We start from the raw sequence: 19,879 nt of genomic DNA, 5'->3' as shown, positions 1-19,879 counted from the left end.
TGCGCAATGCACCTCCATATTTAAATCGCCTATCTCCTTATCGTCAAACTTGCCATAAAGTCGTAGCTTATAACTTCAGATTCCCTAACACATTTTTCGTTCTATTAAATATGCTGAAAAACTAGTTTTTTTTAACGTGCTGTTAGTAAGATTCATTTGAGGAAGAAATTTCGGAACAACAGTTTATTCCGTTCGAACTAATCAACTGTATTATTTTCCAGAATGGATTCCGGACTCTCCAGTCGCAGTAGCAGTCTAGGTGGACCGCTTTCGCGTTCGTACAACAAGCCGGATAATGGGCGGCAACCGCGTCATACTGCTCCAATCGCCTCCGTGCGGAACGCGTAAATATTTTCCATCATTCACGTGTTTGATTCTAAAAATGTATTTTTCATTTCTGTTCTTTTTTTGTTATTCCTCAGGGTGATTGAGTGTATGCGGAAGCACCCAGCCCTGATAGTAATAGGTGAGACGGGATGTGGAAAAACGACGAAAACGCCACAATACATATACGAAGCGGGATTACATGGAGACAAAATGATCGCCATTACACAACCTCGGCGCGTGGCCACTATCACTGTAGCAAAATGGGTGGCGATGGAAATGGGGAGTAACTTGGGCGACCTTGTTGGTTACGCTGTTCGGTTTGAAGATATAACATCAGAAAACACTCGAATTAAATTTGTCACCGATGGTATACTATGCCGAGAAGCGCTCTCCGATCGATTACTGCGTAACTATAATGTAATCGTGCTGGATGAAGTGCACGAGCGCACCATAGCCACCGATGTACTAGTTGGTGTGGTAAAGAAAGCTCAGCAAATCCGAGAAATGAAACGAATGGCCCCGCTAAGGATCATTGTTATGTCGGCCACTATAGATAGTGATCACTTTTCGAAATATTTTAATTCGTGTCCCGTCGTTTACCTGAATGGTCGCTGTTATAACGTGCAAATTTTACAAATGGTGGATAAAATGCACTATATAGAAGCTTGCTTGAAGACGATAGTGGATATTCATATAGAACACCCCCCCGGAGATATACTGGTGTTTCTAACCGGGCAGGAAGAAATTGACGCTACGGTCAACAAAATGCGACGTATAGCCAAGGTAAGCCGTCACAAATTTGTCTTAGTGTATGGTTTCTAGAATTTTTATTAATGAACGTTTTCTTTGTAGAATTTTCTCATGGATCACCCCAAACTAGCCGTTTATCCTATGTACGCGGCGTTACCCCAAACAAAGCAATTGGATGTGTTTAATCCTGCGCCCCCAAACGTCCGGAAAGTAATATTCGCGACAAACATAGCCGAAACATCGATCACCATCAGCGGCATTCGGTACGTGATTGACTGCGGTCGGGCAAAAGTACGCACGTACGATCCCGTGACAGGAATGGATATCCTTAAAGTTTGCTGGATATCACAAGCACAAGCGCTGCAACGCACCGGTCGGGCGGGTCGACTCACTGATGGCGTTTGCTTTCGAGTGTATTCAAAGGAAATATATCAACGATTGAACAAATTGACGACACCGGAAATTCTGCGATGCAACTTGTCATCTACCATTCTTAACCTCCTCGTGATGCAAGTCAACTATAAAGATTTTGATTTCGTCGATAAACCACCGGAAGAAGCGATATACGGCGCGCTACTTGAGCTTAAGACTCTAAATGCAATCTCATCTTTAGAAAACCCAATGCTCACACCACTCGGAAGCAACATGGCTCGTTTCCCGCTTGACCCCAAATTTTCAAAAATGCTGCTTGCTGCACCTCAATTTGGTTGTCTAGAGGAAATGCTCACGATCATTGCCATGCTCTCGGGAGAGAATATATTCGTCAACAGTGCCCAGAAGCGGGAGCAGATGTTGATAGCGCACTCGAAGTTTTTCGACAAATCTGGCGATCATATTACCCTGCTAAACGTGTTCAACGAGTACAAAGCAAAAGCCAAACCGAAAACGTGGTGCCATGATAATTTCTTGCACGAGCGTAATCTATCCCACGCAGCTTCTATTCGGGAGCAGTTGAGTGAAATATGTAAATCGTTTGATATGCCGAGCAGCTCATGCGGCAAAGAGACGACGCCCGTGGCCAAATGTTTGCTTACGGGGTTGTTCGGAAATATCGCGACAAAACAGCCGGACCATCTCTACCTGACCTCGAGTAATGCTCTTAAAGCTCGCATTCATCCATCCAGCTCGATCTGCGGTCAATTGAGGCCACCGGTTGTAGTGTATACCGAACTGGTAGCAACGCGTCTAAACTATCTTAGGAATGTAACCGAAATCGATCCATCGTGGATCGAAGAAGTTGTGCCAAACGCTAGCCTGCATCATTCGAAAGGCTACAGCGCATCTTATTGTCGTCCACACTCTACCCCCAAGTGAATACTTAAAAAGTATGCGTTAGGATAAAACTGAATGTAATATTAGGGTATTAGGTCATAACGTGAACTTTTCATATCATGGATTTTTTTTCTTCATTAAAATATACCAGATGAATGGGAATTCTTTCAGAATATATCCATGGTTTTTTTTATCATCTTTTGCATCAATGATCCTTTTCCAATCAAACATTATGTTCAAGTCCATATTAATTTTGTCGTTGTGAATTGTATTCTCAAGATACGTAGCCCATTTTTTGTACATAATTTAACAGCTACGGGTTTGGCATGTATGTTGAAGAATGGAGTTTTTGACGTAGCACACGACATGACGTTCCCTTACGTCAAATAGTAAGTGTTGTGTGCGTGTGTTTGGACGATATTGTTCTCCTAGTTTATCTGTAAAATTTTGTTAAATTCACTGTACCAAGTGTACTTTGATTACTTATATGGTTATGCATATGCGTAAGTGGTATGTTTTGATGTGAGCCTACAATTAGCGAGTGCATTACGCTAGCGTAGCAGCGCACAGTTTACTGCCCATTGCGAAGAAGAACAAGAAGATTTTTTTTATTCCTCGCTAGACACGACGAACTAGCGGCGCGGAAAAGTGTCGAAAGCAATATTCTTATCAAATAAAAAAGGAAAAAGGCCTTTCTAACCACCGGGCAGGAAAGTGTTCTGCCGAAGCTTGCGCGGCTTGTGTGCATTTCGTTCTTATATAATACTATCTTCATCATCTCGTGTAAAACTCGTCGGTGGGGACGGACCAGTTTTACGTCCTCCCTTCTCTTGACTAGTCTCCAGTATCGGCATCGCCCGTCGGCCTGTCGGTCCTTCGTCTAGCAGTTATCTGCATTTTCGGTCGGGCGGGGTAGCGGTGCGGTTCTAGATCAAATTTACTCACCAGCGCCACTTTCGAATAAGTGACCGCATGAATAATCCACGATCGCAGCTGCAGCAAACGCAGTAGGTAACGGGTGTCGAATGCAGCCGTAGAACTAACGCAGCAGGAATCCACTGATCATCCCCCGCCCTCCCTCCGGACTGCAAGAACGGAAGCCGCATCGCGAACCCACTAGACCGGAAGTGGTATTGTGGTTGCGAAAAGAACAAGTTGGCAGTGACGTCGGTTCTGCTGGGTGAAGCGCAAAGTGCATATCCCTTGCTGGCTCGGATCGCTCGTTTTTTTTTCAGAGTGCTGTGCGTGCGCGTGTTTGTGGATGGATTGCGTGTGTGTGCGTACGGGCCGTATGTTTGTTGTGCTTGCGCTACCAGCGGCCACTCGGTGAACATTGACGAACAAATCTTAATCGATTGCCACACTTGTTCCGGCTGTTAACGAACTTGCGCTGCTGCCCATATCCGCCGAGTGATAACAAGTGGGCAGGGCACCGAGTAAAAGAAAACCGTCAATTGACAATTTCAGGCTGACTGAGGAACGCGTACGCTAGCCTTTCAACGATCGCTTTACGGAGGACGACACACGTCCGGATTATCCCACTGCAGCAATCATCATGGTAGGCACTGGTTTTTCCCCCCATGTCGATCGATGATCAAGCTTGCTCCCTTGGGGGAAGCTGAGAATAGCTTTTTAACTGTGTTCTTGTTTCCTAACGTTCCACCCTTAATTTACCAGAACTTTCTCCGCTTTGGCCAGTCGGCCGATATTGATATCATCTTCGATGGCACCGAAAATCGGCAGCAGGTCGAAATCAAAACAGAGGACGGCAAGAAGGACAAGCACCTGCTGTACTACGACGGTGAATCAGTGGGCGGAAAGGTGAACATCACGCTCAAAAGACCGGGCAGCAAGTTGGAACACCAGGGTATCAAAATCGAGCTTATCGGTAAGTGCGTTACTTGTATGGATGCGCAAGAGGCCGTCTGGTTTACACGGCCTGTCAACGATACCGTTCGCATCCTGTCGCATTGGCAAATGTATGCCTGCTAACATTCGGTTTGTGCTCAGAATCCACCCTGTGTGTTGGCTCGGTGCGCTGGAATTAGATATCAATCAATCCATTCCGCCTCTCCGATACGCGTCCTTCGAAGGGTCGCTGCACAAACCCGCCCGTGTGCCCGTGCTTGTGGATTGTTCCCAACGCGTCATAGAGTGATAACTGGATAAAAGCCCCTCCCCGCGCCGTATCTCGTTCGGCGAAAAATTCTTATCGCAAGCCCCACACAAGGAACCGATTGCCGCCTACCCGTGGCGAAATGTGCGGGCATACAAATGTTTTTATCAATCTGTTTACTTTCTCAGTCGCCGCATAAACGCGCGCAATGGTACAAGTGGGATGTTAATAGATATAAATTAACATTCCTGACGCCTCCCGGGTGTCCCGCTAGCCAGGAAGCAAAATCGTTAAAATTTCCTTAAGCCTTGCCTCCTGCCCGTTGTTATTTTCTCACTGGCATGTGGTGGCAAAACATGCTCTAGAAATTGGTATAATTTAGCTGATTCGATTTCCATATGTATGAAACGTGCATCGCTGGAGCGGGGGCTAATATTTTCGATTTATTCTTACCCCAAAACAGGTCAAATTGAGTTGTACTACGATAGAGGCAACCATCATGAATTCCTGAGCCTCGTGCGAGAGCTGGCTCGGCCAGGCGACCTCATTCAGAACACGTCATATCCGTTCGAGTTTGCAAATGTAGAAAAACCTTACGAAGTGTACGTCGGCTCGAATGTACGATTACGGTATGTTACGGTTAAACAGAAAGCACCCGTTTTCGGCGGGTGTGTGCAAAGAACACATCGTAAATTGTTTACATATTTCGATTTTAGATATTTTTTGCGCGTGACTATTGTGCGTCGTTTGAGCGATATCGTGCGGGAGGTTGACATTGTCGTGCATACGCTCTCGAGCTACCCGGACACCAACAGTCCGATCAAGATGGAGGTCGGTATAGAGGACTGCCTGCACATTGAGTTCGAGTACAACAAGAGCAAGTGAGTAAAGGATCGTAACATACGCTAGCTTTGTTTGTTTCATACGTTTTCCTCATTTCTGCTCAAAGGTACCACTTAAAGGATGTCATTGTTGGTAAAATTTACTTCCTGTTGGTCCGCATCAAAATCAAGCACATGGAAATTGCCATCATCAAGCGCGAACAGACCGGTTCGGGTGAGTATCTGAGAACCAGGTTCACGGTAAGCGTTCGATACTAATTTTTCTCTGTTATCGCATAGGACCTAACATGTACACGGAGAACGAGATTATCGCCAAGTACGAAATCATGGACGGTTCGCCTGTCAAGGGCGAAAGCATACCGATACGAGTGTTTCTCGCTGGATACGATCTGACTGTGACGATGCGCGAGATTAACAAAAAGTTTTCGGTGCGCTATTTCCTCAATCTGGTGCTAATTGACACCGAGGACCGGCGGTACTTCAAACAGCAGGAGATCACACTTTGGCGCAAGGCGGAGAAAACGCGCAAATCGTTGACACCTTCGCAGGCTGCAGCCATTCAAGGTGGAGTTGCGAGTGCAGGACTGATGCCAGGCCAGCTGGTGGCCGTAACGGGCTCGAGCAACAATCCGCACATACCTCATCATCTGGTTGGGCAGGGCACGATGAGTTCGCTGGGCTCGAAGGAGCTTCCTTCGAGCACTGGGAACAGTGTGGGGCTGCTAGGGGACGGTAGCAACGGGGAGGATAATGCAGACATGAAACGGTCGGACGAATCCAACCCAATCATGGGACTATTTACGGAAGATAATTCACAAGCTGGTAAGAAGAAACTATGGGATAATACATTTGTATCCTCTAGAATCTAGTCAGTTTCAATTCAATTCAAATGATCAATTTAAATGGTGTTTTATGTTTTTCTTTTCGCGAAGATTTACGGCCTAAACCGGCAGCACGACAGCGCAACGAGGAACCGCTTGAGGCTGAGAGCGATCAGCAGGATGTTAGTTCCCGTTCAGTGAACAGCAATTTGAAGCCCGGAGAACTGCCGCTCCATATCGAACCAGATGAAGAGTCACAGCCACAGCAGCAGCAACAGCTGCAGCAGCAATCGACGCAACAGCACTTGCACCGAGAGGCCGGCGACGGTGCTGCTTCGATATCACAAACGACCGACGAAGAAACGTCCTCGCTGTTCGATGCGAACGATCTGAGCTTCAACGCAGCCAGTAGCAGCAATCCATCGGTGGCCGTAGCGGCACCATCAACGATAGTAGTTGATCCGACGTCTTCCCCGACGGTTAGCAGTTCAGCTACTAAACCGGCGACGGTTGACGAACCTGCGAGCGAGGACACGGCTTCGGCCAGTAGGGAACAGGAAGGTGAAATCGCCCATTCCGAGGTAACGAGTACGGAAGCGAATACGAGCAGTCGTGCAAGCCCGGTTCCTGCGGCAAGGAGTTCCGCATCGCCGCCACCATTGGCTGCGAAGCCGGCGAAACCTCGAAAGCCCGTTCTCGAATAAACGGATCGTTCCAGCCCACAGAAAGCCGCGTAAGCCATCCGCCAAGTGTCCTCATTCTCACTCTCTCGCACTTTGTGTTTTCTTCGTTGTAAACAGATGTAATCATTTATCGTTCGAAATTTAATTCCTGCTGTTGATGTGACACCAAGCGACAGAGATTGAGAGAGAGAAAGAGAGAGGGAGTGGGAGAAAGTATAGAGACACGATAAGAGAAAGAGTAAAGCAATCAAAAAAAGGAATCCTTCTCGAATCCTTCCTATAAGTGGAATCGGAAAAGCGGGAACATTTGGACAAGGCTGCTAGTGGTTAATCGTTGAGTGAAACATTTTCAAATGTTTTTTTTTGTTATAGGCAAACTAATCTATGATATCTAAAATCCTATAACAAACGCGGGAATGTAATACAATACCGTTTCATTTTCACATGTTTCGAACTGGTAACGGTGGAAATGGGTGAAGTTACATTATCGGCATTGTGATGATAATGATTGTGGTGATTGAAGTTTCAACAAAAAAAAAAACATGTCACGAACTCGTTAGAGAAGGAATTTCAGGATGTGCAAAGAGTGCTGGTCGAGAATCGTCGTTCCGAGCTCAGGCGCGGAAAAGTGAAAATTGTAAACACTTAGTATAGATCAAAACGTTACATTGCAAGACATTGTACGTTCCACTGGAAATGGTCATCAACATCCGAGGAGCACGGTTATATTCATTGCAAGAAAAGAGCACGTTAGCAAATTTTCGGTTCTAATCACCAAATTCAAAGTAATTGATGCTGAACCAAATGAAAACGAGAGGATGGTCAGTCTGCTTTTTAGTCAATTTTTGGCTGTACGGGCGAAATCGAATTTGTGAAACATAGATAAAATTAAGTGTGCGGTTATCAATGTGCAACGGATATTGGAAGACGTTAATATTTACTTTTTAAGCTGCTAATAATAGGTACCAATACTACAATCCTGCCCGTAAAACCCTTCTTTCTGTTTCCTGTTCAATTGATGAAGTAGTGAATTTTTGTTATATTATCATCTTTGTTTTCTTTGCCAGCAATAACCTGAGGAAGATTTAAAAAAAGTCATAAGAAATGTGTAGCGATAGTCTTCTGCTCGTGTAACGGACTGTTGAAAAATTCTTGTTACTACAGTTTAAGCAAGGCAGCGATAACTGAACTGGCACTGGGAACGAACACTCCAAACATATGGCTAACAAATTTTAAATTCGTGCAACACACATAACAGAACGTACGGATTGCTTCGCATCTTTATTCGCGAAACAATTTGCTGCCCCAGGCGAACAAATCAACTAACGTGGCGAATAATTGCACTGCACGTGGTTATACTGAGTTAATGGATACAACACAAAACGAATAGACAACATTTAACTGTATGAAAAGCAAACAAAAACGATCCTGCGCGGGGAAAAATGCAAGTAAAAAAACCATGAGAAGTATATATATATATATTGAAAATAAACACGCTAAGTATATGAGAACTGAAAGCAATTTAATGTGTTTCTAACCTATCGTTTGAGTTATTTGTTCTTTTTCTAAGTCTAATTGTCCTGCCATCGTCCTTAGGGTAGCTCTGCGTTTAAATTACGCGTGCAATTCAAATAATTCTGATATTTTTCTTTTATTCATTCCTGATCTGAAACTAGCTTGAAGTTTTGGATCGCGTGTATTAAACAAACGGCACGATGCATTTTTCCGTCACTTCTGTTTAGCACAATCGTCCAAAGTAAATACAGGGAACAAACGTAGTGCTGTATTATGTAGGTAACATAGATGTAAGAACACAGTGCAAGCGAAGATGGTATCCTTAAGAACCCTTACAAAAACTGCGACGTACATCGCTTTCGGTGGAATCACCGCTGCGTTGATTATGAAGGTTAAACTAGAGGACAAAATTCGTCGTCAGCCATACTACAAGGATTCGCTAAAGCTCCTTCGATCTCATGCCGGTATGATGCAATTTACCAGTTCCAGGGTTCTAACGAATCAGATTTGAATTGAATGAAAAGCTTACAAATGTTCCTTCCCGTAGGGGCAGTCCAATTGCTCGGTGAACCTATAAAGGACCTCAGCTTCGACGTGGGGGAAGAAAGCCCGAAATTTGGTGGAGGAAAAATCGACAGCTTTGCGGTGCCGGTGCGAGGTACACTCACCCGAGGGAAGTACTACTTCTGGGCGGAAATGCAGGACGACCGTTGGATCATCAAGCGGGCTGAGCTTGAACTGCAAAATGAACCTGACCGTCGTTTGGTTATCAAATCAGAGGCGTGACTGGGTCATTTTTAAGTTATTAGTAGCCTTGTTTCGTTTGCTTTGTAAATATGAAATAAAGTCATAGCCGATGAAATCGTTTGACCAATTATGTACTTGTTCATTTTATCAAGCAAATGAAAATAAGCATAAAAGGACTAAATCAATAAACCTCACGTCGCAAATGCTCGATTTGTTTTACATTATTGTATCATTTGGAGCACAAATACTCCACAAAAAATATTTTATAATAAAATTTAATTTATTCTTCAAAAATTCTACAAAGTCCTTTTATCCCTCCCTATTGAAAAGACGGTACTTTTCAATAATTACTCACGAAGCAGCATTTAAAACCCAGAACCCCGAGCATCAAAGAAGACTACACAGTGCCACCGAGCGGGAGTAGTTTTTGATGTGGAATTTTGGTTGCCACAAACTGGCAAAAGATAACAGGCGATCATGCGCTAAAGAGGCTGCATGCAATCGGTTCCTCCTTCGCTTCCACGCATTTGCCAAATTTGCGTGCTTGCTCGCTCTAGCGTTATCAATCCATATCATCGCACTTTATGGGGCGTGATTATCCGCGCTTCAGCTTTTTATGCCATCGATCGCCTTCATTGTTTTTGACGCACTGTGGGAATTTCCTTCAAAGTGCAGCGATCGATCGATTAGCCCAATCAAATTGCTCGGCCAGGACAAAACAAACGGTGCTAACGCCCACGTGTTCAGCCGCCATTTCTTGAATAATCATAAAAATCGAATTTAGCAGAACAAAACACGTACCTTGAAAAGCCGCATTTGAGATCGCAGTGAGCAACGGCAGTACCAGAAGATCATGCAGTAAAGAGGCTGCATGCGTTCCATCGATATCGATGATGCGCAGCTGTTCATGTTTTTTATATGAATTTTATTTAATTCTTATATATTTTGTAATAGTAATTAAATTTACAGTTACTTCATTATTTTCCCTCCTATGCAACAATCATGCAGCATTGCACACTCTGCTTTTGATACAACTATCTGCACTTACTACGCTTCTTTACTCGTTAATGCATAGTTTACTCATTTTCTTTTGCTATAATGGTGCTGCAGCGACGGTTATGGTGCTTTTGTGTTGTTTCTTGGCTATATTGCGCTTTCGTTTGATTTCATATCACTGTATAATTGCACCTATTCTTGCATATTTCACCGTTTCATTTTGGATGCAAATGAACGTTTTTCTTTTTAACTATGATGCGTCTTGCGTCGTTATTCTTGAGAGTGTTTCAGTGTTGTTGAAGTTTTGATACAGTATTCCGCTACTGTGTTTGCTACTCAGCATACGCTCGTTCGTGTACTGTTTTCCGCACATTCCATGCCACTTTCGTTGGCAATCGTAATAACTAGCACATGGTTGCTTTCCAATCAGCTCAATGTTAACGTCTTTTCGCTACTCTACTAACATGCTGCTCATTATTCCTGGGTATCAGAATTTCGTTTGCATTTTGGCCGCCTTCTTTTTTTATTAAAACTGTACCCGAAAAAAAATACCGGACAAATTTCCTCTATCATATGTAGCCGGAGAGTGTATAGAAGAAATTTAGCTTTGATTAGCAATGCATGATCGTATCCAGATTGCTAATTATTCATAGTGAAACCAAAACACGCTAACGGTGGTATCGAAAATAACCGGCTATTGCCTACAACATACCTTCCCTTCTTTATCTGACTCTGTTACATTTGTCAACAACTATTTCCGACTCGGTAATATCTTTATTTCCTTATTAAATGCATAAAAAGCAACCAAACTCTTGTCCACCTCCCTCAGTCAAATTGAACAAATTCTCTAGGGTGGTACTAACGTTCGCTACATCTGTTCACAATATTCGGTGCAATTTCCTTTCCATGATTTGTTGTCGGGGCAAAATTATGAAATTTAAACTAGCGTTTTGTAAATGGGAACAATGTTCACAATATCGTCGATGATGAAGTAATTCAAATCTTGTCGGATAATTTCCCTCGTCGTGGAGTAAACATACTACAGAAGTGTAGAGCAAAAGTTGTTGTTAAACATTACCCTTATTTCGACCATTCATGAAGGAGATGTGCGTGTTTTTCATTCGTATATGCTTGCAATTTGCGCTAGAAGGGCGCTTAGTCCAATGTTCGATTCATGTTACATTTTATCCTCTCTTAGCGTATTATACTCTTCTCTGGAAATATCCTGTGTAGTCCTTTTCCTGTATTTCAGTGGGAAAGCAAGGATTAATGAAGAAGATGACTATTCTCCTCTAAAGGAGTATTCTTGTTCTATTCCTTCCAACACTGCTTCCTTTTTCCCAACCATTAGTAACGGCTAACTGTTTGAAGCGTCCGAATGATCATAAATATATTAGCCGCATTATTTCGTGGTACTGGGTTAAACTCAATGTTTTCACACCTTAACGCCAGGAGATCGAATCCTAGCATCCGCACAAAGCAAGCGACTGTTGAATAGTTCGAATTTATATTCCTCCCTGGAAATGTTCCGTAACTCTCCAATGGCCGCTAAGGCTCTCCTCGAATTGCTCACGTTAACGATAATTACAGTCGATGAGTGTTGTTTTCTTTTCTTCAAGGAGGCTGAACATTTGTTTTTGTATGCTTTTTTTATTTGTATTTTTTAGTTGTTTATTTTCCATGCTTGTTTAACTTATCCTTCCGATTACGGCTCGCTTTATAATCTATCTCTTCCTTCTTCCTGTGTGCTTTCCATTTTCTCTTCCAGCATTAGCTCGAATACGCGTGCAACTTCAGCTGATTGAATCGTGTCGTTTGATTCTTCTTTCTTTACTTTTCTAGTCGGTTCTATTTCTCATGGATTGAAAACTTTACTTATAGAGTAGTGAATAAAACCAAAAACAGAGAAAAAAAAACTCAAACTGAATAGGACACTTCGAACGCGTAAAGCTCGATCCGAAACAAAGGACTCCGAACATGCGACCAAACAGAAGGCCACCGCCGGAAGGCAGGTGGCCATGATCTCATCATGAACAACAGATTATTGTGCATTTCTCTATGATCTCCACGACGTTTCGCGAGAATACAAGGGCGTCTATCGCAGATCATATTTTCCTTCGTTTGAAACATACATGCTTCGTCCTCCTCCTCCTTGGTGGAAAAATGGGACTTGGACAAGATGTTTCACTTTCGCGCTCGAGTCTCTATGGTTCGCTAATAAAACGAAAATATGCCTTCCTTCCTGCCTTTGTTTTTTGCCTCATCCACAGTTCTATCCTTGCTTTTGTCCTTTAACATGCGCCCTAGCGTCTGTTTTCCTGCATTTCGTCTTCCTGCGCGCCTCGACCACTCATTCGACTTATTCTTTTTCGCGCTTGCTCTACTGCGTCTTCAGCTCCTTACCGATGCTATAGGATACTATCTTACTCCAGTCGATTTTCGTTCGCGTAACTGGCAGTTGCCGCCGGAGCGCCTTGAATGTCGTATCGGACATCGTCTGGTAGTTCTCCGATATTGCCGTCTGGTAGTCGTGCTCGCTCTCCTCGATCAGTCGTATGATCTCCTTCGCCGTGTTGGCCTCGTTTGTGATCGTCACCGTCTCACGGCAGTCCTTCGCCGAGACCAGCTGCACATTGCCGTCCTCGTAATAGTGCACCTGCAGCTTGAGCGATCCCTTTAGCTCGGCCGTACCACCACCCGACGCCGGGAACGTTATCACCCAGGTCGAGCGCCACCGGCCGTTCCAGAAGTTCTTCGGCTGAAACTGGTGATCCTCGATGCAGACGTTTAGCGTGATCTGCCCGTTCACCGTCCGGCCGAATACCGAACAGGACCCGTTACGGTAGTGTTTGGCGCTATATGTTAGCGTCTCGATGTCCAGCATCGCGCGCCACTGCTCCGACGTGTGATCACCGTCGTGGTTCTGCAGATCGGACGCTTCCTTTCGCAGGTGATCAAACTTGAAGCTCTGCTTGGTTCGCGGATCGAAGAATCGGCCACCACCTGTAGGACGGGACGACAGGCAGAAGAAAACACGTGTTAATTTTCTTCAGTGCACGCGAGCCATTTACGGTGAAAGCAATCCGTCGGTGTCCGATTTGATCTGCTCAATGTACCCAAAGAAGGAAAAACGAGCCTTGTGCTAGAAACGAGCGTGCAGCTATTCTTTGTCCGTACATCAGAAATATGAAACATCTCTTTGTTTCTGACATTCAAGGAGATCATCAACGGTCTCCCTTTTGAATGTGTGTGGACAGAAAATCGTCCACCGTGTATGGACAGAGCCACAGCGGATTGTCACTAGACAATCCAATTGCATAAACTGACCTGTTCCAAGAAAACGCAGCTGCCTTGATGGAATGGATGGTTTGTGCTTTGTTTTATCTCTAATTTGATTACCACCTAGTGATATAATGTTTTAACACGCAATCATGCCAAACTCATGATCTCAATTTCCATCTGTGAGCGATTGCATGAGCTTGCGGTGCGATGAACACGTCTATCAGCATAAGGGGCTGCCTTTTAAATCAGCATAAAGGGTGGTGACAATTTGAACAAGGGCCAACATGCCCTCCTTTCACAGTGTCAATGGCCATAAAACTGCCAACTAAACATAATCGCCACAAAACGGATAATCGTACAACCAACCTGCCATCCTTCTGCAGGTGTTGAACGTGAAAAGGAATTTACACTAAACCGGAAAACGGATTATGTAGTCTAGGATTAGAAACGACAGAGTAAAACAGAGCGAATACCTGCACTCAAGAGGAAACTGTACACATTAACAGTACATATATGAATGATGGCAGTCTATGAGACCTTTTACGTTAGCATGGTACAAACAATCAACATTTTCCACAAAACAGCGAGCACAAAGTAGTGAATGTTATTGATTTATTCAACGCATCGACAGCAAAGCAAAATGAAACACACCCCGTAAGGGTACATTTCGAGCTTGTTTCCAATCATTACCCCCCTCGAGTTTGTGAGTAATTTGATATGGATTAGACGGACGGTGAAGGAAAGCGAGAATCGGATTTTGGTACGAGCCCGGTGGTGCCTTCATCGACGCGATACCAAACTCTTGAGCAGTCCATCAAACACCGCTCATCGCGCAGCACACAATCCAAACGGACGTCCAATAAAAGCGAGTTTTCCACCAGCGAGCTTTTCCAATCGGTACCGCGCCTCTTACGCGTGGGCTCCTGTTTTGGGGGCGCTAGCTTTATCTGCTGCTGTTTCTTACGCCCTCCGCTCCATCTTTGGTACACGCGTGCGTTTCCCCATTTCGGTTTCTAGGATTGTACATATATGCTCGCGGCTCCTGTGGCGGAGCAGTACGGGTGAGATTTTAATTGGCATCCCAAGCATACACACCTGTGTACCAGAGTAAGGTGAGGCATAAACACCGACACAACAGTTCGTAGAAGCACTGTACCGTTGCATAACCGGGTCGGTAATCGAGCCCAGCGGAAAAGCACGCACGTTGAGGCCGATTATACACAACAATCGGCTCATCCAGAACTTGGATCGAATGTGAACCAGTTTCCAATCAAAAGTCGGATGGGTTTCAATCGAGCCTTAGAGTACGAATTAGGCTCGTTTTGTATAACAATTTGAACAATTGTTTGGAATACATCGAGACAATACAATTCTATTAGATTTATATGTTATTGTTTTCTTTGCCATCGACCTGATTATCATCCTTAAATCATTAAATCCATCTCCAAACCCTTGTAGGTAGGGTTCCTTGAAATTTACACGAGAAGTGAGTCCTCGTCACACGTCACAAATCATCCTCACACAAAATCACGAATCAACACAATGCAGCAGCCTTGCATGACCACAACTTACGCAGCCTCCCATGCGCAGAGCACCGTCAAACGCCACAGCCACGCTATTGCCTTATAAGGCGATAGGTTTACGTTTCCGTATCTTCGCAAGCTCTCCGCACAACAGCTGATCGAAAAACGGCACCATTTCTCGTTGGGCACATCCAAGCAAACGCCAAAACAAGCCCAACGTAATCTTTGCATCATAATTTAATTTCAACAAAACGACACTGGCGCGATGCGAAGATAATAATTGCTAAAGCTAAAGCAGGTCGGTCCGGTAGTATCGATCCACGAAGGAAGCGGCGTGATTAATCGACTTTAAAATTGCTCAAAGGTGGAACAACGCGTACGATGATGCGCGGTGGATGGTGGAGCTTTTCAAATTAATTTTCGCACGTGCGCCGGCGGCCTGTGCCATGTGCATATTTTCATATCTCCTTTTTTCTTGGTCACGCTTCACGCTAAATCTCTCGCACAAACACTGGGCTCGTGAGCTTTTCCTCCCCATAGTAGTACGCCCCCGAATCTGTTGCAATCGGCCATGGGTGGTGGGATTTTGTTGCGTGAAAGTGAAAGTATGCTCCCACCGTGTATGGGATGTGTTGGGTGAAAATTCGAGGCACCGTGCCAAATAAACCGTACACGTCGTCGGCAAACGACGCCACGGGGTTCGGACCACCGCCCATCGATCGGAGCAGGGTATGAAAACGCATCGGCCACTCGCTATCTCTGTGTAAAGGAGGCCCCACAACCAACCGGCTGGCCGGCCGTTTTCTTTCGCCATCGTTGTTGAGGCGTTTTTCCTTATCTCTCTACTCAGCTTCGGGCCAACACGACGATAGCGCGCACAGTCCCGATTGCAGCATGGGTTTTTTTCGCTTTTTCCGCAAGTCCGCGGGGTAGTAAGTTTGCTGTTATCTTCCGGCGGTGCTGTATCTGGAGACAAACACCACTGCACGGGCGTGGACTCGCGCGCAAAGGCCCGTGAGTATGTTCAGGAATATCGTAGAACCGGGCAGGCTTAACCAACACACTGTTTCAGACCCCCAAGTAGCATATGCTCTATGCCGTACTCAATCTCCAACCCGAGTTTGGTGCCGGATATAAGAAAGCCATCCATTCCCCGAGCTCCTTACGATCACGCAAACTATCCTCAATGAAAGGAGATGGTTTGCTCAAGAGAACTTGCAGAGCCCCCGCAATGGGCGCAATGGAACGGATATCGTGAAACTATGCCACAGCCACGGGCATGAGCTCATTGCAATCCAATACGGCGTCGTCTGGCGTGGCATTAGGAGGGGAAAATGATTCACCCACTGGCACTGCGAGATACAACGCATGGGGTGATGATGGAATCACGATGTGAGGCGATTGACCGCACGACGAATTTCTTCGCCAGCCAAATATTTCCTTGTTTATGTGTTTGAACTGTTTTTGCAAACATTACAGTTGCCCAACGGAAAAGCTTGAAGCGTGTACTTCGAAAGACTGCAGATTCTACAGAAAAGATCTAATTGATCGTTTCTTACAATCGATACATCGCAAAGGCACGGAAATAAAAGTAGGTCATTTACACACAAAATCACACCAATTAGAGGCAACTACTACAAAGCATTGCTTGTTAAAAATTGTGCCCCAGTCTCCGCGTTACTATTCATATGATGATCATGTCATCGATCACCACTGGTGGACGTTTGGTGGCATTCAGCGAAACGGTCCAGCCAACCGTTACCAAACTCGATTTTTACGCCTTCCAAGCATTGCGATTCCTATCGCAGAAATAGCTAGTTTTTGTCACATTTAACGTCAATGAAAGTTTCAACTTGTGCCTCATACATTGCTTTTCTACCATCGTCTCGCTCATTTCGTTGCAGTGATAGCTGCATTAATGTAAGCTGCCAAATAATTTCACAAACGGTAGCATTAACAATAAGACAATAGATACACAGTCTGCCCCCGGGTATGTGTGTACTTTTCCGCACGTTTCTAAGGCATTTCAAAGGAAATAAATCTGTTCACTTTGTCATGTTGCTACTATCTAATCGGAAAGCGACCAGTTTCTTTATCGGTGCGTCTATTTTGCAAACCAAATGCGGCACGGATAAGGATAAGGTAGACTACAAATGTTCTGATAATACCGGCAGACTGGTAACCAATATAATGCATTGGGGCTTGGACTAACGGATCCCCGGAATTAGTAGCTACTACCAGTTTTGTTGCGTTTGTTTCGCAATTAATCTACTATAAAGTCTGTCGCAAGCCATGAGTCGCATTTTATCGAATCTCAACGGTGGCTAGGCTCACCACTCAACGTGGGGTCGGTGGTTACTTCACAATTCCGACCACCGGTACACATCCACCGAGACGTTGATCCCAATTTCGGTTTGGTTCCTTTTTCCTTCTCGTCGTATCGCGGACGGGAAACGCGCCTCTAGCTTCGCCGCCGAGAAGCAACAGAGGGACAAAGATTTCTAAAAATATACAGCCTACGTACGTAGTAGGATCTCCGATCGCATTTTCATTCAGAACTATTAATGGCGCCGACCGACAGTTTGTCGCCTGTGTCGACCTGATGGCGTCGATGGCCAGATTGCGACTGTGGGTAGAGCTCATAGTAACTACCTCTCAGCAAAGGCAACTAGCTGTTAATTAGGGAAGTCAAAATGCACTTACCGAGATCGTTAAACTCTGTGACCAGCACTCGCAGCCCCGAATTCTCGAGGATAACTGGAGTGAGCTGGTCCTTGTTGTACTGAGCGCATGCGGCACTGGCACCTTCCTTCAGCAGTCGATCGTCGTTCAGCAGTTCGCGTACGTCGTTGAACACCTCGTTGAACTCGCCGGGTGGTGCGTGCATCAGGAAGTCGGACGCGATCCGGATCTTATCCTGATCGCTTATCACATCGTCGACGTCTGCCATTGTGTGTCTGTGGTGGGTAGTGTCGTAGCCCGTAACCTAGAAGCTGATCCTTGTCCGGTGCGGGTTTCCTCCTGTTTGCTCCGGATCTTTGCAAGGCTCTCTTGCTACGATGCAGAAGACACGAGAATGGGTCAAATGAGAAAACGACCGAACAAACCGAGCGGGGTTGGTGTGGTCCCTTTTATCCACAACAATACTATGTATCGACCTGGCAAAATCTTAACCTACTACGATAATGTTTAGCTCTAGTTCAGTGTATTCACACCACAGATATCCAAAAACCTAGCAAGCTAGAACGAACGTTTAACCTACGATGCGATGACGAAGACGGACGGCAGATTTGACACTTGTTCACTGAGCGCTGCGTGGTTTTCCGTTTGCTTCACACTCTCTCTTTCTCTCGCAAACGTACAGCTCGTATCGGGCGTTTGTATTCTCTCTCTCTTTTTTGTTCGACCAGCGGCGATACACACTCGCTGAACACAGGAGAGATCTCTTTCTGGCTCACGAGCTAGACCGTTTCTCTCACTCTAAGTGCAACTGTCACGATCTAGTACTCCAGCTCTGCTGGGCGAGGTGAAGTACGTACGGCGGCGATGAGTAATTTTCCTTTTCTCGCTTCCTCGCAAAACCCTTTTCCTTCAGCTTATCTCTTAACAGCACGCACAAATAATGAAATAGAACAAATTTCTTCGCACCTTGGTACAGCCTGCACTAGGACTGGCTGAGAACTGCATAAACTGATACACCGAAAATGGCAAATAAGGCACCGTATTTAGGAACAGCACGAAGCACACGAACGAACCACAATCACGGCCGCGACGCGACGAATACAACACTTCTGTATTAAAAGCAGAGAAAGGGATTTTCACCAACTACTACTGCCCTACTGAAAATATACGTTTGCGCGTACACACCTCTTTGCCCTGTGCTAGGGATGATAGCGAATCGCACAACTCCACGACGACGCAGTCTACGTTGGATGGATTTCAGCTGAATTCTCCGTTTTTCTGTGTAGTTTTATGCAGCTTTTTTGGTTGATTCCCAATGCGATGACGACGATAATCCTCTCTGAGAGGAAGAAGAACTACAAGAATCTGACGTTCAAGCGAGGTGGTTTATGGACACAAGTCCACAGGTCCACTCCGCGAAACGGCTGAACTGTCCGTGTAACACATCATAGTTGACAGTTACGATCAAAAAGGAACAAGAGAAAATAATAATGAAAATTTTCAAACGTTTTATCTGTTGCTAGTTTTAGGTTGAATCTTCTTGACTGTAAATTGCCCCAATCTATATGAAACCTATATTACTAATTAGCAATAAAATGATAGGTCAGAAGGGACATGGAATAGGTTAAAAAATCAATATTAATATGAGTACGAGTGTAGAATTTCGACCTAGTGTTAGCTGCAAGTAGGGCGCCACTGTCAAGCGCGATTCTTTGCTGACCGAAAGCCTGATACAGTCTTTAAAAACGTAAACAACATCAAGTCGGCGTGGTGAGAGGTACGTTTCTCGCGTCTCCGCAAGAAGGCTAACAGTCTCGCCCCGTTTCCAACAAATAGTACGTTTTTCCAGTCAGCCTAAAAGGATAAGACTTTACTAGTGTAGTGATAAAACGTTTTTAGTGCGTTGTGCCTTTTTTCCACCTCTCGCAAATATGCATTCGTTTGTCCCACATTCGTCAAAAGTGAACATAATTAATCTTGTTTTCCATGGCCATTGCCCCCTTCCAAAAAAAAAACCCGTGCTAAAGCAAGCGAAATGTGCTCAGTGCTGTAGCGTGAACCTGTTCTGCCGTTGCCTAACTCCAATGGGCTTGAAGGGGGTACCTTAGCTTAGCCAACGATGTTGCTGTAGGGCCAATTTCGCAAAGCGTACAACTGCCTGCCAAAGGGCCATGTTGCTCAAGATTTCTGTTCTGATTTAACTTCTCACACGCGGCAGTGTGTGCTACGATTTGCTAGTGATTTGTCTGTGGTTGCTTCGCGAATGCTTTTGTGCCAATTTTTTTCTATTCGGTAGCTTGTGAAAATCTACGAAACGAATTGG

At 44.9% G+C, this 19,879-nt stretch overlaps 4 protein-coding genes across 4 annotated transcripts; 3 read left to right on the top strand and 1 right to left on the bottom strand.

Annotated features, from left to right (window-relative positions):
* Positions 1-222: 222 nt before the first annotated feature.
* Positions 223-2,432, top strand: LOC128722715 (ATP-dependent RNA helicase DHX33). The gene is made up of 3 exons (XM_053816392.1): positions 223-344; positions 423-1,110; positions 1,180-2,432. Exons 1-3 carry the CDS (start codon positions 223-225, stop codon positions 2,389-2,391), a joined length of 2,022 nt encoding a protein of 673 aa, XP_053672367.1. The 3' UTR covers positions 2,392-2,432.
* Positions 2,433-3,929: 1,497 nt separating this feature from the next.
* LOC128724596 (vacuolar protein sorting-associated protein 26B-like) lies at positions 3,930-8,317 on the top strand. Its single transcript, XM_053818320.1, has 7 exons — positions 3,930-3,947; positions 4,027-4,237; positions 4,929-5,094; positions 5,182-5,346; positions 5,415-5,521; positions 5,587-6,129; positions 6,240-8,317. The coding sequence occupies exons 1-7, from the start codon at positions 3,930-3,932 to the stop codon at positions 6,830-6,832; spliced, it is 1,803 nt and encodes a 600-aa protein (XP_053674295.1). The 3' UTR covers positions 6,833-8,317.
* Positions 8,318-8,615: 298 nt separating this feature from the next.
* On the top strand, positions 8,616-9,197 carry LOC128725854 (uncharacterized). The gene is made up of 2 exons (XM_053819623.1): positions 8,616-8,790; positions 8,874-9,197. Exons 1-2 carry the CDS (start codon positions 8,640-8,642, stop codon positions 9,110-9,112), a joined length of 390 nt encoding a protein of 129 aa, XP_053675598.1. The 5' UTR covers positions 8,616-8,639; the 3' UTR covers positions 9,113-9,197.
* Positions 9,198-10,055: 858 nt separating this feature from the next.
* On the bottom strand, positions 10,056-17,899 carry LOC128727431 (F-actin-capping protein subunit alpha). The gene is made up of 2 exons (XM_053821345.1): positions 17,578-17,899; positions 10,056-13,072 (listed from the first exon to the last, which is right to left on the bottom strand). The coding sequence occupies exons 1-2, from the start codon at positions 17,822-17,824 to the stop codon at positions 12,450-12,452; spliced, it is 870 nt and encodes a 289-aa protein (XP_053677320.1). The 5' UTR covers positions 17,825-17,899; the 3' UTR covers positions 10,056-12,449.
* Positions 17,900-19,879: the final 1,980 nt, after the last annotated feature.

The sequence above is a fragment of the Anopheles nili genome, chromosome 3 (genome assembly GCF_943737925.1).
Source record: "Anopheles nili chromosome 3, idAnoNiliSN_F5_01, whole genome shotgun sequence".
Classification (NCBI taxonomy): domain Eukaryota; kingdom Metazoa; phylum Arthropoda; class Insecta; order Diptera; family Culicidae; genus Anopheles; species Anopheles nili.
The sequence above is the reverse complement of the archived record's forward strand: the minus strand, read 5'-3'. Positions and strand labels throughout refer to the sequence as shown.

Coding starts and splice junctions, on each gene's coding strand:
- LOC128722715 (XM_053816392.1), top strand. CDS start 223: ATGGATTCCGGACTCTCCAGTCGCAGTAGCAGTCTAGGTGGACCGCTT. Junction 345..422: donor ATCGCCTCCGTGCGGAACGC/GTAAATATTTTC, acceptor GTTATTCCTCAG/GGTGATTGAGTGTATGCGGA. Junction 1,111..1,179: donor AAATGCGACGTATAGCCAAG/GTAAGCCGTCAC, acceptor TTTTCTTTGTAG/AATTTTCTCATGGATCACCC.
- LOC128724596 (XM_053818320.1), top strand. Junction 5,095..5,181: donor GGCTCGAATGTACGATTACG/GTATGTTACGGT, acceptor TTTCGATTTTAG/ATATTTTTTGCGCGTGACTA. Junction 5,347..5,414: donor TTCGAGTACAACAAGAGCAA/GTGAGTAAAGGA, acceptor TTCTGCTCAAAG/GTACCACTTAAAGGATGTCA.
- LOC128725854 (XM_053819623.1), top strand. CDS start 8,640: ATGGTATCCTTAAGAACCCTTACAAAAACTGCGACGTACATCGCTTTC. Junction 8,791..8,873: donor GCTCCTTCGATCTCATGCCG/GTATGATGCAAT, acceptor TCCTTCCCGTAG/GGGCAGTCCAATTGCTCGGT.
- LOC128727431 (XM_053821345.1), bottom strand. CDS start 17,824: ATGGCAGACGTCGACGATGTGATAAGCGATCAGGATAAGATCCGGATC. Junction 13,073..17,577: donor CACAGAGTTTAACGATCTCG/GTAAGTGCATTT, acceptor CCCGTCCTACAG/GTGGTGGCCGATTCTTCGAT.